This window comes from Photinus pyralis, unplaced genomic scaffold (genome assembly GCF_008802855.1).
Source record: "Photinus pyralis isolate 1611_PpyrPB1 unplaced genomic scaffold, Ppyr1.3 Ppyr1.4_LG5, whole genome shotgun sequence".
Taxonomy (NCBI): Eukaryota; Metazoa; Arthropoda; class Insecta; order Coleoptera; family Lampyridae; genus Photinus; species Photinus pyralis.
The window spans coordinates 23,876,330-23,891,422 of record NW_022170596.1 but is presented as its reverse complement, the minus strand read 5'-3'; the positions used below and the strand labels follow the sequence as shown (position 1 = coordinate 23,891,422).

At 35.3% G+C, this 15,093-nt stretch overlaps 1 protein-coding gene across 2 annotated transcripts; it reads right to left on the bottom strand.

Annotated features, from left to right (window-relative positions):
* Positions 1-1,260: 1,260 nt before the first annotated feature.
* On the bottom strand, positions 1,261-14,691 carry LOC116170850 (retinol-binding protein pinta-like). Of its 2 annotated transcripts, none has more exons than XM_031487376.1 (6): positions 14,427-14,691; positions 2,358-2,522; positions 2,152-2,314; positions 1,728-2,100; positions 1,577-1,682; positions 1,261-1,529 (listed from the first exon to the last, which is right to left on the bottom strand). In XM_031487376.1, the coding sequence occupies exons 2-6, from the start codon at positions 2,491-2,493 to the stop codon at positions 1,378-1,380; spliced, it is 930 nt and encodes a 309-aa protein (XP_031343236.1). In that variant the 5' UTR covers positions 2,494-2,522; positions 14,427-14,691; the 3' UTR covers positions 1,261-1,377. The 2 variants fall into 2 exon arrangements, with proteins under 2 accessions (XP_031343236.1, XP_031343235.1); XM_031487375.1 differs by lacking the exon at positions 14,427-14,691 and adding an exon at positions 2,599-2,764.
* Positions 14,692-15,093: the final 402 nt, after the last annotated feature.

Genomic DNA, 15,093 nt, shown 5'->3' with positions numbered 1-15,093 from the left:
GACCCTACTATTTTCTTCACGAGCCAGCTCGCCCACCCTATCGTTCCCCCATATTCCGCAGTGCGCTGGCACCCAGATCAAGCTTACCCTGTTAGATACACCTAATCAATCCACAGTTCGCCTTCAATCAAGCGCAACTCAGCGCCGCCTGACTGTCACTGCACATAATACCCATCTTCCTTCTCCTTTCCGTTAGTGAACCAGAAGTGGGTTTTTTCGAATTATTTGTTTTATAGGATTGTGTCGCATCAAACCCAAGTTACTATATGTTATTCTATTGCAGCAAAGATATACCTTAAACAAAATAAGGACCGTTTCATACTTTAATAAAGGGTATTGACTTATTACTTATCTCTTTACCCTTTTCCTTAAGAGGTCAGAAAAACATTACCTACTGGTAGCTAGCAATTGAGAACGTGGCGAAATTGTAAGTAAAACTGTTGATATTTTCAACAATAAACTTAGGCCAATCGGTCGTATGTGGAAGACGTCTTTGACGTGATCTTTTACTGCATGTGCTTACTGAGGATTTTCTCCAATATATAAACAATATCAAAGTTCATTAAACTGTGTAAAACACGTCCTTGGAAGTTACACTTCCATTTACCAGTAAAAAACGAACCCATTGTAATCAAGAAAAAAATTGTATTTGTAATAATCATTGCTACTCAGTACCTACTTTTTTACGAATCATATAAAAAATAAAGTTGATGATGATTTCTCAAAAACGAAACGTTGTAAATTGTAAATGTAAATTTCCTGGTTTTGTTTAAAGCATGATAATAACTCTTTAATTGCACATCTTTTCTCTAATTTGACCATCGTCGTATATTCTATGATTTTGGAGATCTCCTTTATAGACATCCTTATCTTGGACACAGGTGTACATTCAGGACTCATTTTTTTCAAGAATTTAAATTTTATTCCGTAACTTCAATACAGTAATCTGCCCAAATTCAAGGGTTCACTTTTTGCCGAATTTGTCTTATGAAAATGTGAATAAAGAATTTGTTGAGGTGGGTATAGAGATATGTATACAGTGTGTCCCAAATCGCGTGAGATTGCATGGGTAAGTTTCTTATTATTAAAGATATTGGTACAATGGTGAATGTTTTGCAGTTTTAGATGCTGATTTCAAATTTGCTTGAGTAAGTAACTGCTGAACAACAAAGCTTAAATAATAGTGAATAGTAAAAAGAACTGTATATGAATGGCAGAAGGCTATTTTATCTTAGAAGGTAATAAAAGTGTGTTTGCCACAAGATTTGTATCTTTTATTAAAAGTGAACTGCGACTTACACCAAGACAGCTTGCACTGTCATTTTCAATTACATTTACAGTTTCGTAGATAGGTTCTTACAATTTATTAGAAGCTTTTTAGTCAATCTCCAACTTGCGAAATGTCCCATCTGCTCCAAACAAGTCCAGTGCAGTCTTTGGTGGCTCTGTACGTAAACTCTCGTCGCTCTTTTTAGCTTCTTCTTGCAAGAACCATTCCCTGTAACTCTCTACTTTTCTTTTCCATGTACCTGATATGACCGTAAGTTACGCTGACGAACCAACACTTTAACGTTACCTGATAATTCCTGTATGGAGCCATTGTTACCACCCATCTCTTTTGGAAATAGGTGAGGTGATTGCCTGCATAATTCTGGAACATTAGTTTCACTAACCATGATCATCTGAAAGAGGAAGTTGATTCTCTTCAATTATAACGGTGTGCTTACTCTTTGACCTATTTTACTAGTGGTGAATGTTTTGAAAATACTATAAGCGAATGCGAATGGTGCAGGACAGTTCACCACACGTACTGCTTGAAGTCGAAGTGGAAACGCATTCACAAGGTACACATGTCTTTTCATATAGAGTGGAGTAAGTTCATTTAGAAATCTGACGCTAAGATCTTTGCAGTGAGTTATAAGTTTCAAGCCGTTGATTATCATATCATCATCTTCCCTTATCAGTATGTCCAAAATCATATAATTCACTTTGTCCAGGTTTCGCAAGGATACCAAATTAGGGTCCAGACTGCTGCTGTAGTTAATGAAGATTATGCGGCTGCCATCATCAGGATCCAAATTTGGCAATGGGAGAGCTATACTAAAAAAAACCTACTTGAAACCCCCAGTTTTCCTTCAGTAAAGAACATACCACCGGCTATTAAATAAATGCTGTATTTCGGGCAGATAGGGATCTCGGTTGCTAAATATTTCGGGCATGATAGATCTAGCAGTGTAATAAGTGTCGATTTTTTCTTTTGTTCGCTGCAAGCTAAACTTACAGCAGCGCAGAAGTGTCAAAATAAACTGATCGTCTACAATCACGATTTTAATGAAATGCAAATTAGTGTCATTTACCTATTTCAATATTTAAATGTGGTTGCTTTGCTATCCATTCCTTCATTTGTGTAATATCATTTTCAATACGGCTTGTGACTTCATTTAATTTACACTCAGCTGTTTTTTGTAAATCGTCGGGAATTTTTCGATACATTGATAAGGTTGTAGTTGGGTTCAAGGTTACTGTAAATGGATCGTAATAGATATACACCCAAAAAAGTAAAAAATAATATAGAAACTATTCAAAATACATAGGTACCTTTAGTATCCAGCCAAATGGGCGCTGTGCACTTCAAGTAATCACTTACATGCACTTGGCGCATGCGACATGTATATCTACTAATTTATTTCACCACATGTACGAATTTAGAGTATCATTTCATCCAATCAGTACTATAGGCAAGCTGACCAACTGTGAAATGGTCGACTCTGACGTTTAAAACATTAAGCACTGGAACAGCTCCCAGCCTTTTTCAGTAGCGTCTACACAATACAATTTTATCGAAAATTCATGTACATAGTCAACACGCAAGGACAAGGGAAAATGTATACATCTTTGTAAGAAGTCTCAAACATGTGAATGTCCAAATGCATAGCGTACCACTTAATGAATCCTAAGAGCATGACTCGCTTAAAAATGTGTTTACTATTTTGCAAGTTTACAAAAAAACCATAGTTTAATCCTTTTATACTCATTATTTAAAAAATGATTGAATTAACAGAGGAAACATTTACGTTCCGATTAAGCGGTGTTAGTTTTTGGGAAGTGTTAATAAAACCCTGTAGACCGGGAGGCAGCGTACATAGTAACTAAACCATAAGCGACAAAATATTCGACAATACAGGCTGAATGTACGTTGAAAACTAATAATAAAATCACTCGTCTGCCAGTCGTAAGTGGCAGCATTAACTTGGGGCGGCGCTGAATAGGTGATTTCTTTAGGTGATCAACTAAATTACCAAACTATAAGGGTCACGGAATTTCGATATTTTAATCAGACAAATTCAAGGGTTCATTTATTACCGAGTTGTGTACTCTTTAATTGCGCATATTTTCTCCCTCATCTTTCTATGGTTCTCGAGATTCCATGATAGACGTCAATTGATCTACTAGAATTTCAACAGTAGCACTTTTTAATAAAAGCATCTCGATCAATTATATTTAACCTGTCAAAAGCTTAAATTTGTTATTTGTGTATTTCTCTTACTGAAATTTCAACAGAAGGGCCTCTTAATGAAATTAAACACGACAAAAGCTGCATCGCCGCATATGCAAAAGTATTTGTGAATTAGATAATTCGCTCAATAAAAAGCGAATGGATGCGGGGGAAGTAAATTAAACTCGAAATTAAAGGGAAGGTACTGGGTTTCAACAAAATTCTTTCGTGCGGAAAATCTTCACAGTAATATCAAATATAATACCAAATGCTTTTCTGAAACATTATCAAGCTCCCAAATGTTACCTAAATCATAATTTATAGTCAGGAATCTGGGTGTCAAAAAGACGCTTCTAAAATAGTGCCACCTGCACTCGAAGATATACATTTAGAAAAATATGTATCTTGTGCAGAATTAGATGCCGATTCTGAATCAAGAGGGCGCGCTAGTCGCACGGATTGCAAATAGCCAGAAAAAAATAATTTGTACAAAATTTCGCACTTCCCCAAACATTAGAAATTTTTACGTTTACATCGCATTTCTGAAGATATTTAAGAATATTATTCAAGAATTTGTGTACCATTCGAAAGCTCATTATATTTTCCGTCTCACAGAACAAAAAGAAAGTCAATGTTGTCTTTAACGACCACTCTGTAAACTGTTAAAGCTGTATATGCGCGAGAAGTGTGATAAAAATTTCAGTCGCCAGGTATTTTCGCTATTATTGGAGATGGAGGTATACATATCGAGACAAAAATGTACAATGAAACAAGGTAGTTTTTTTACTAAAACATTTTTTCAATCAGACAAACCGTTTAAGAAATATAATAGGTTAAACATTTATAAAAATGTAACGGGAGCGCGTTAGAATAGCAATACTACGGACACCCGTTTAAACATGTACCCTGTCGCATAAATTCGTCTACGATCTACGTCTACAAAAAATTTCGATCATATAAGTCTGTCTGTCGGTCTGTATGTGTCTCATTTCCGGCTAAACGGCTGAATCGACTTGAAACAAATTTGGTACACATATTCTTAGACATAAAATAAAGAGCTGTAAAACTTTTGGGCAGAATTTAATTACGGCGTTTATTTTTTTACAAATAATTAACAATAAAGGTATAACAGTCTTAAAATGGGTTAATTTATAACGGTAATTAATATTTATCACTCACTATTTATAACAAAGATTAAGAAAATCGGATCTCAAAGCTTTCCCCATAAATTTATTGTTGTACTATTAAAACACGACTATAGTTTCGGCGATAATCGCCATCATCAGGTGAAATTAATTATTATTGATTGAAGGTGTTATTGTAAAGGTTAAACATTGAAGACGGGTTGAAAATGAGAAGAATAGATGTAGCTTCCTTCAGATTTTATTTTCATAGATTATTTAACCTACCCCTAAGTCAATCCAAATTTAATGCCGAACTACAAATCATTTAGCCTTTCAAAACAAATATCCTTTGACCCCGATACAAATTTCCAATTTAAACTCCTTCATAAACTAGAAATTTTGAATACCACATTCTTAACCCCCTCACCTGAAAAAACTACTGTCACTTATCATTCCCTACCTTACATTGGCGAAATTTCCCATTGTTTTCAAAACATATTTCAAAAATTCAATATCAACTTCATTTTTAAAGCAAATAACAACCTCTCCTGTCCCACACGAAAGACCAAATCCCTCTCACAGACAAATCTGGTATCTACAAACTCAAATGCCCCACATGTAAATCGTCTTACATTGACCAAACCGGCAGGAAATTCTCCACCAGGTTCCTCGAACACTTCCTATGCATCAAAAATAACAATTCCATGTCCACTAAATCCTCCTTCGCGTCACACATCTTGGAAACGGGTCACTCGTTTAACCCTAATAAAGATTTTGAAATTTTGCATATTTGCGACAAAGGCATAAAACGAGGCAAAAAACTTAATTTTCTGACATCTATTCTTTTCATTTTCAACCCGTCTTCAATGTTTTACCTTTACAACAACACCTTAATATAATTAATAATTAATTTCACCTGATGATGGCGATTATCACCGAAACTATAGTCGTGTTTTAATAGTACAACCAAAGAGTAACCATCACCAAAGAGTATGGTTACTCTTTGGTGGGTACTCTTTGGTTCAACAATAAATTTATGGGAAAGCTTTGAGATCCTATTTCCTTAATCTTTGATATCACTCGACCCCATTTAGAGGAACGATGGATAATGTTCAAAAACACTATTTATAACATGACTCAAGCGGATCTATTTTGGGACTGCACTCAAAACGCAGTTCGATTTGCTTATATAGCAAACAACATTCTTTCTAGAATGTTCTTAGAATATTCTCGAGTAGTGATAGACGCTTCAAAATGTTCTCGAACAAACACGTCATATTTCTAAGAAATATTACGTCACATCCGTCTTCGTTCTTTATCGCTGATGACTAATCTTTCATGGCGTCTCGATGTCTATCGAAATTTATAGAATGTTCTCTACAGTATTCTCGTATATATTACCTAGACTTAACGCAAAGCGCGGCATCGGCCCTTACAATAACAACTAATAATATACATGGTAGAAAGCATAGGATGAACAACACTCGCGTGTTTACCAAATTTGTTTCAAATCGATTCAGCAGTTTAGCCAGAAATGAGAGACGTACAGACCGACAGACAGACCTATATGATCGAGATTTTGTGTAGACGGAAATCGTAGAAGAAATTATGCGACAGGGTACGTGTTTAAACGGGTGTTAGTAGAATTGCTATTCTGACGCGCTCCCGTTACATTTTTATAAATGGTTAACCTATTACTTATATTTCTTAAACGGTTTGTCTGATTGAAAAAATGTTTTAGTAAACAAATTACCTTGTTTCATTGTAGATGTCCCGATATGTACATCTCTATCTCCAATAACAACGAAAATACCACGCGACTGAAATTCTTATTACACTTCTCGCGCATATACAGCTTTAACAGTTTACAGAGTGGTTGTTAAAGACAACATTGACTTTCTTCTTGTTCTGTGAGACGGCAAATACAATGAGCTTTCGAATGGTTCGCAAATTCTTGAAAAATATTCATAAATAACTTCAGAAATGGGCCAATTATAACGTGTTATTGGAATTGAATGTAATACAAAATATCGAAAGGACAGAGGAACGTAGAGAACGCTATATCCCGGAGGACCCTTGTGATGTATTTGATCATAATTTTGTAAAATTAAAACGGTTACGAAAATAAGACGTGGAGAATACATACTACCAGAATTTCTCCCAGTCAACAACGTATGTGACCTCGTATGTGACAGTAATATTTGCTTTAGATATTAGCTGCTCTACGGCTCTTCGCTGGAGGAAGTTTTCGACTAGGCATTGGAAGAAATGATATGGCGCCAATAAGCCAACCAACAGTATCACGTGCGATACATGAAGTCATAGATACCTTTAATCATCATCAGGTGTTAAATGCATACATACATTTTTCCAGTAACCTTGCTGAGGACTTGTCCTCTGCCAGACAAAAGTCTCTAGGTAAGGGTAATCTATTTAAAAAATTACATGAACATTACATGAATTTAAATATATAACAGATAATATTTACAAACATGCATAATAATAGACCTTCCCTCATTCTTTCCACGATTTTTCAACCTCTGGAATTACATTTCACCTTTGAATATCAAAGATTTCACTTAGTCCAGATTTCTATTAATTTCCTCTTCATATCCACACTAGTGTCTTGGTTCGAAACACAAAAATCGTGAAAGATACAAATGTACGTGCGCAACTGATGAAATAGGCCGAGCTACAAACCCCGATACTATCCATCCTAATTTTGATTAGTAAGGCTTGCGCTGATTTTCTCCTAAGTCGATTGAAGAGGAACATAAGATGCTCCAAAACGCTTCTACGCCCACAAGAATGTCAATGGCTGACGGTGTATTGAAAAAAGGATCAATCAGCTGCAAACTTGACTGAATAGGAATACTTATATATCAATCATGAAAAAAAGGCAGAGATTTGGTGATGTCAGGACTGATCTTAGCTGATTAATTTACACCAGTATGGATTGAGATCGAAGAATTTTGTAGACGTTTCGTGAGTATTTCTTTTGTTAATTTGATTTCAATGTTATTTCCCTTATATCTTCCCAGTTTTATACAGGGACCGTAGAGTATTTAAAGAAGCTAGATGGTGCTCAACCCTATGGTAAGTGCACCGACGTACCGAAGATGTTACAGTCTAACTAAACGAGTCGACCGACAGGTTTGGGTTAAAGCAACGCCAACCCAATATTACTATTATAAGGGATCTTTTTTGATTGTTGTTCGACTGAGTAGTAGGCGCCAAAGATTGACATTATCGCTAGAGCAGATATGACACTTCTATTTTCTGTCTCCGATAGGAAAGGCGCTCTATGCTTATCGAAATCTTCTAGAAATCTTTACATCAGGGCTCTAGAAATCTAGAAATATCCTCAAGGGTCTTCCTGGAGATCCTGAAATTGCCGTAGAGTCGACCGTAGAATATAAAAATTTAAGAGAATAGGACCTTTCAGTATAATACTACTTAAAAATCCTTTTCAAAATCTATCCAGAAATTAGGACACATAAATCTACCAGTTTAAGAAGTACCGGAAGTCTTGTTAGTTACTTTTTGGAAAAGATTTTGAAAATTTTTTTATGAATCTTAGAAATACTCGTTAGGGAATGGGATAAGTACAACCGAATGTCTTAAAGAACATTACAGGAATCTTCTTAGATGCACACAACTATTACTCCATGTATTGCTGCTTAAAGCCTGGGTTATTAGTCACTATGGAGGTGCCTTTTCGTTTTGTTATCCAAGTCGAAAACTTTTGTTATCCTGTCGAGTTAAAACAAAAAATTGGAACAAATTCAAATGCATATTTTTTACTACTTTCAGTCCTCGGTTTGTTTGCAACATGTCAAGACCGCCTCTACTTTCGCTTTTGTCACATACTTACTTGTACACTTAGTAAAAGCAATTACATACATAAATACAATTCTACATTCACATAATTAGAAAAATTACAATATGTAACTGCCAGGGTAACTGCACTATTCTGACACAATAATTCCTTGTACAAGGTACAATTTAGCTCTTTAGCTCATGAGTCTCATTTGGTGTAAATGCAAAAAGAAAAGCAGAAATGTTACTACTTAGTAGGAGATCTCGTCTTTCTTTCCTTATCATGTCATCATGTTTCAATAGGACCTTTTTTCTATATGACTTCCCATTCTACCTTAATTATATACATCACCAAGAAAAGTAAGCAGGCATTGCCCAATCACCTATACTCTATGATTTTACACATCCTTGATTATCACATTAACCCAACGTATTTATAGATACCGTACTTTAATGGATTAGAAACTAACCCCATTATTGTTTAAGATACGCTTTCTTCAGAAATATGCCGTAATGCCTTTGACTGCTATACACAGTTCCCTATAAAGAAATTGAAATTAACGCACTCACTTTTAACTTTAAATGCCTGAATCGGACACCTTACAATTTTGTATTTAAATACATGCGGTTAATTAGATTCCTGGCCTAGTTTGCGACAGGTTCGAGATTACAAGTGAACAAAAAATTACCCAGACCCCCACGCACGCTTGTTAAAAAAATCGCGATATCATTGTGCTTGCGCATACTTTCCATCAGCATGCCCAAGATTTTTAGGCAACGGTACAAAGATTGCACAAGCGGAAGAATTCCTAGCCAGAATTGTGCCAGAATGAAGGACGGACTTCTTTGACTTGCAAATTGAGGGCGAATGACCTACATGTAAATAATCATTTTATTACAAAACATTTAATGACCTACTGCCTAAAAACGAGGAAATGCACACCAGAAAAAAAGGATACTAGTAGAACCTCGAGTAGAACACTGCGGATTTATGTAATGTCCCTCTAAAAAGAAAGCTCACTACCAATACTTTTCACTTTGCTACAATTAGGTAGGTGAATTATGAAGAGATCGTCCATAACAATCCTCGGAATCCTGCTGTGCCCTAAGTTGAGGTATTCAGATTTATCTGGTCTAAAGCACCTACCCAATTTACTAACGGATAAGGCCGTGCCTGAGCACTGCAGGCAAATTTAAGTACCGCAAGGACGGACGAACCTGCGTCAAGATAATATACGGTAACAGCAATTAACGATAAATAACGATTTTATAATGCAGCAGCTTAATATAAAAGAGGTGTAAAATGCAGATAACATTGACATATGCTTTAACTGTATTTTCATCTGTTAAAGTAGTCGGCCGTTACTCACTTCTCAACGTTCCCGTTTTATAACATGTTTAAACATAGGACTTTATTTAAATCTGTAATTCGGGTTAATCCATTAATGGCCTAAAGTTTGTAAGTTTGTACCAGACAATCCTATATTACGAGTAGAATTATTTGAAAACTGAGGGGCGGTTAACACTACCCTTTAGAATTTTAGGTGAATGATTTTATGAACGAAAATAAGTCTCAGGTTTAAAATTTTTTAACTATTTAAACGATTTCACGACATAAGCAGTTGCAGTCAGTACAAATTAAACAAAATAGAAGGCGTTCATAGTATATTAAGAGACAAGCGTATAATCTAGTCTTTAAAGCACGCGCAATGAGTTTAATGGCACGACACGTAGCGGAGTGCTTTTAAAAGTTGAAAGTTTTTTAAAGATCAATTATACAAATGTTTCTTACAGTATTTTTTTATTATACGTGCACTATAATTTAAAAATAGAGAAATAAAATAAAATCATATTGACGTTATACTCGAATACAGGTCTAATTATGTGGGCTGTATATTCGTAATTCCATGATTGACATGGAAATGTCACTTAACGTTCTCTTATAAAAATCGCCATCTTTGTAAATAAAATGACTTAGGTAGAAGAAGATCATACCCCGTCCAATAATGGTTTGTAGCAAAATCAGAAGCAGAGTTGGTAAGGGCAAAATCTAAATCCAGTAAAGGCTTGTATAAAGAATATGAAAAGTTGTTTTCGTGCATGAACCGGAAGCATCTTACGAAGAAAGACTTAAATGCATTGATACTTAATGCTGAGATATATAAAGTAAATGGCAAAGGTATTTAAATCTTCTATAATTTGGTGCATTTATTAAAAACTTTAAACAATGTTCCGATTTCTCGCGCATTTGAGTGTTCAAAACGGAGATTGTGATTTATTGGTACAATACAAAAAATTTTAGACTCGATTTTAGATAATAGGACACAGTCTAGGCAAGAATAAAATACAATTCCTTAATCTACCTTCCCTTAGCCTCCGACAGCAATCATTAAATGCTATCCACCCTTATCACCAGCCATAAACGTATCTTTTGAATTCAGTAGCAAGTAGCAATTTATGGTAAAGTAGTTCCATTAGAAGTAGCGCACGAGGTAGCGCAGGATTATGATCAGTGCGGGACGCTGCAGTAAAGAGCTGGTTTATCTTATATGATCATCCTTACAGTACATTCAAAAAATTTTGTAAATACGTCCCCACAAACTGTCACAGTTGAATGTGTCAAAAAAATTGATTGGTAGAGAGACCTAAAAACTAATATTTTATATAATTAACCGCTGGTACGCAAATGATCGTTTTGGATACGCCCAAAATTCTGATCTGGACGAAGTTTTGGTATCTGGGTTAACAAACATAAAAGTGGTTTTAGGATTATCCCTTCTTCGTTATTCAGCGCGGTTGTGTTAATGTGTTAATTCTGCAAATCTATTACTATTTATTTCACACTTAATTACTGTAACAAGGGTCGCTTGGTTAAAAATTTTGGTTTTGAATTTGTATTTTAACATACAGGAAAATTTACACATGTACCACTTCATAGTGATCGAGAATGAGAGTATGTCCGGCGATAACCAGAAACGTATTGCGGAAAGCGAGGGCGGTTTCTTCGATTTCGTGAGCCTAATAAACTTTCGTTTCGTACGTGACCTAAGTGCGGCGTTTCTATTAGTTGTTGGGGCACGCCAGTCGAGGTCATTTCCGTTTAGAAATAAGTTCCTTTTTGTTTCTATTCCTTCTGTTTGAGTGCATTAAAAATTAGATTCGAAGACGAATTCTCCAGCTATCACGTACACTGTTTCGCGTGTGAATTTTTTTATAGTTAAAAATTTACCTTGATTTTCGAAGAACCATTGTGTACCATTTTAAATGCGTTGGAATTGAATTCTTAGCATTATAAAATCAGGCGCGTACCATTTTGTGTACGAGACGTTTCATTCGCGTATATATGAAGATTGACGGTCGAAATTCAAGAACCAAAACAATAACAAACAAATATATGTCGACCAACTGTTTTTCCGCCGGGAGGGTGCCCAGGATACATGCACTATTTCCGCGTTGGATAGCTAAGGATATCCTTTAGAATAAAAATTGTTTAGCGCGTTTGTCGCCGGATTCCGCAATTAAACTTCTGCCCATTCTATTAAGAAAATCTCTTGCACCATGAGCCAACTGTCTCGAAAGCAAGTCCCATAAATATATAGCCTTTCTTTAGATCTTAATATTTTTTGTGTTTTTTGAGCATGCCTCTTCTGCTGCAGCTCCAGCCCTTACAGAAAGTACTCTTCAAGTATGTTGTGGATAAGGTGTCCACACATGTACAGTCATATGCAAGGGATTGGCCTTTTGCATATGCTGTAAGCGTTATCTCATCAGGTCGTTTACCATCGGAACGGTATAGTCCAACCGGTTCCAAAGATGCTAAAGTTGATGGAAGTAAGTGCTCTATGAATTATTTGGTGACGTGATATTCGACCTTTGTTGTTCACTGTGCAGCTAAGTCCATGGTATCCGTTTTCATTTGTTATTTATGAGTGATAAAATTTACGCGAGGGAACATTTCTGAGTAGGAAAACTGGTTTTAAAACCAAAACGCAAGTAATTAAGAACTGATATTAAAACTTATCTTGATATACAGAGAATATCCATTTTTTCGAAGGAGGAAGGTCTATCTGGCTACAGCCCCCCCCCCCCTCCGCCGAAGATGAAATTTGACTATCAAATCTTAATTGACCGGTTGTCCATGTCCCTCCGACTACCTTTCTGGTTGGGCCACTGCCTCGATCGAATAAGGGGTATGGATATTTTTTAATACTGAGCTAGCCATGAGTAAATTAAAAATTAATTATCACAGTGCCAGTGATGTAAAGGTCGAATTTTATTTTTGGGTCTTTGACCCTTGTAAATACAACTAAGCCAGTTACACTGCTTTCATTGAAACCGAGGTTGAAACAACTATGAAACGCATCGGATGCATAGAAATGAGTAAATTGATCTTTTGAGGTAAATCTCATCCACTAATATGAAAAAAATACTTCAGAATAAATGTCCGAGGGGGCGAAAAATTAAAAGCATTTATTGCTTTTATAAAGCAACTGACCACAAAATTCAATGGATTTATTACTTGTCTTATCTAATACGATGTTTAATAGTGTTAACTGTTAAGTAAACCGTGAGTTAAACGTGGTTGTTACGATTTAAAATTAGAATTGTTGTAGACGTTTTTATTATTATTCATAGGAGGGGTCGTCAAAACATTTAACCGAAAAAGGAGGTTGCAGTGTCTAAAAGTTAAGAACCAACAGAAACTACAGGATTTAAGTGCTCGTTTTCTTCATATTATTGAAGAACAAATAAATTCTTATTAATATGGTTTGTTAGAACATTTGGTCTGGGTTACTAAAAATGTACCTACAAAGGTTGGGATCAAATACAGGAACACTGAGTATATTTAATTATTAGTTATGAATAATGAAGATTTATTCTAGGTACACAAGAAAACTTTGCTCAGGAGTATCTTTAAAGGGTGCCACAAAACACAAAATTAATTCACAGTTATACCTCGATTACAGGTACGTATGTACTTTCCTTATAGCACTGTTAGTTTATCGAAATTTTTGTTATTCTCTTATGATTTGCGATAATACTAGGGTAGAATCGAAGGTAGAATGCAATAGGTACTTCAACTGCCACGAATTTTACACTTAGTGCTTGTAAGTCTATTCGTTTTTAATGAAAAAGTTCAGCTGCTGTACATTCCCATCTCTTTCTCAGTTGTTATTACATTTAGAGAGCTTTAACAAGAACGCCTCATGAATAAAAAACATATTTAATTGGAGATGACAATAAAGCAGCTACCGTTCTTGTATTACTGATTGTTATTGAATTTATTTTGATTGGAGCCGAAGCGAAAACCGAAAACGTTAAATAAAGAAGTTTTATTATCCCTTTGCCAAGGGTCAAAGCCGTGTAGTCGGTTACTGTTTCCTATAGCTCGATATCTTGGTCTTATTCTTTCATTGCATAAGCAAGGACGACTTTACCTATACCGATTAAAAATAAATTATAAAACAGAAAAAAGGAGAATTTTCTTATTTAATTTCGGCTTGGATGACTTTTGAGAGATTATTGACAAGTTGAAAGTAGGAAGCAGAACTTACGCAACATTAACTTGGGAAAAAATGGTAAAAACGAAAATTACACTTTCTTCCACTTAATTGCTAATAATTCAGATTTTTTTTGCGAAAATTGGTAGCTTTCTAACCACGCTCTTATGTTTGTTTTGCATGTCAAATCTTCACTAAGGAATTGTTTTGCGATTATTGTACTGTAAAATTAGTAAAGGTGCAGTATAGGGAAATTCGATTAAAATTTGTAGCGGTCAGATTCGAATTGCGCTTATCAATAAATTGTGTCAGTGTTACATGCAGTTTTTCAAATTGCACCTACTTGAAATAACCTAAAATCGCCGTACTTCTGACGTGATAATCACCAATTATATTCCTAATGATTACTTTAATTAGACAATTTGAATGGAGCAAACAAGAGGATAATGGAATTATAAATGACAAAAATTAAGAGAAACACGTTACCTGCATTAATAACGGTTAAATCCTTTGCGTAAATTGCTGCATGCTCTCACATTTAAACAGTTATTCGTACACAAACTTAGTTAGCACACAATCTACTAATTAGATTAAATGTCCCCTGTTTTTTTTTTATTAAAAATTTGTAATTCGTTGTTATTATTCGAGGGACGTTCGGTTTGTAACGGAAGTACGAGTTTGTTCCGCAAGTTAAAAAATGTAACTGACATGACGAGCACGAAACGGAATAAAGCATTCATTCATTCTTACCTGTAGGTAAATATCAGGTAAAAGAACGTAGGTGAACGGCGATGAAGTTTGGTTGCCTAAAGTTAGGCGTATCTCGTTCTCGCCATGCGTCAATTACAAATTTATTAAATAATTCAGAGTTCAGGTGATAAATTATAACACGATGTCAACTGGTAATAAATTTGGGAAGGTCGCTACGTTGACTTTTTAATGGAAATGGTTTTACATATGCATACAAAATGTCTAATTCGACAATGGCAATGACTTCTTCAAATTTGCCGACTAAATGGTCAATTAAATATTGAAATTAAATGTCAGAACATTGCACCTTTAGACGCAATCCAAAAAAGTCATTCCCTTAGTAAGGCTAAAGAATTGGTGCCATTTTTGAGTGAATATTTTGAAATGGAGCGGGATAATGGTG

Coding starts and splice junctions, on each gene's coding strand:
- LOC116170850 (XM_031487375.1), bottom strand. CDS start 2,662: ATGCGCCAAGTGCATGTAAGTGATTACTTGAAGTGCACAGCGCCCATT. Junction 2,523..2,598: donor CATTTGGCTGGATACTAAAG/GTACCTATGTAT, acceptor ATCCATTTACAG/TAACCTTGAACCCAACTACA. Junction 1,683..1,727: donor CTAGTAAAATAGGTCAAAGA/GTAAGCACACCG, acceptor TTCCTCTTTCAG/ATGATCATGGTTAGTGAAAC.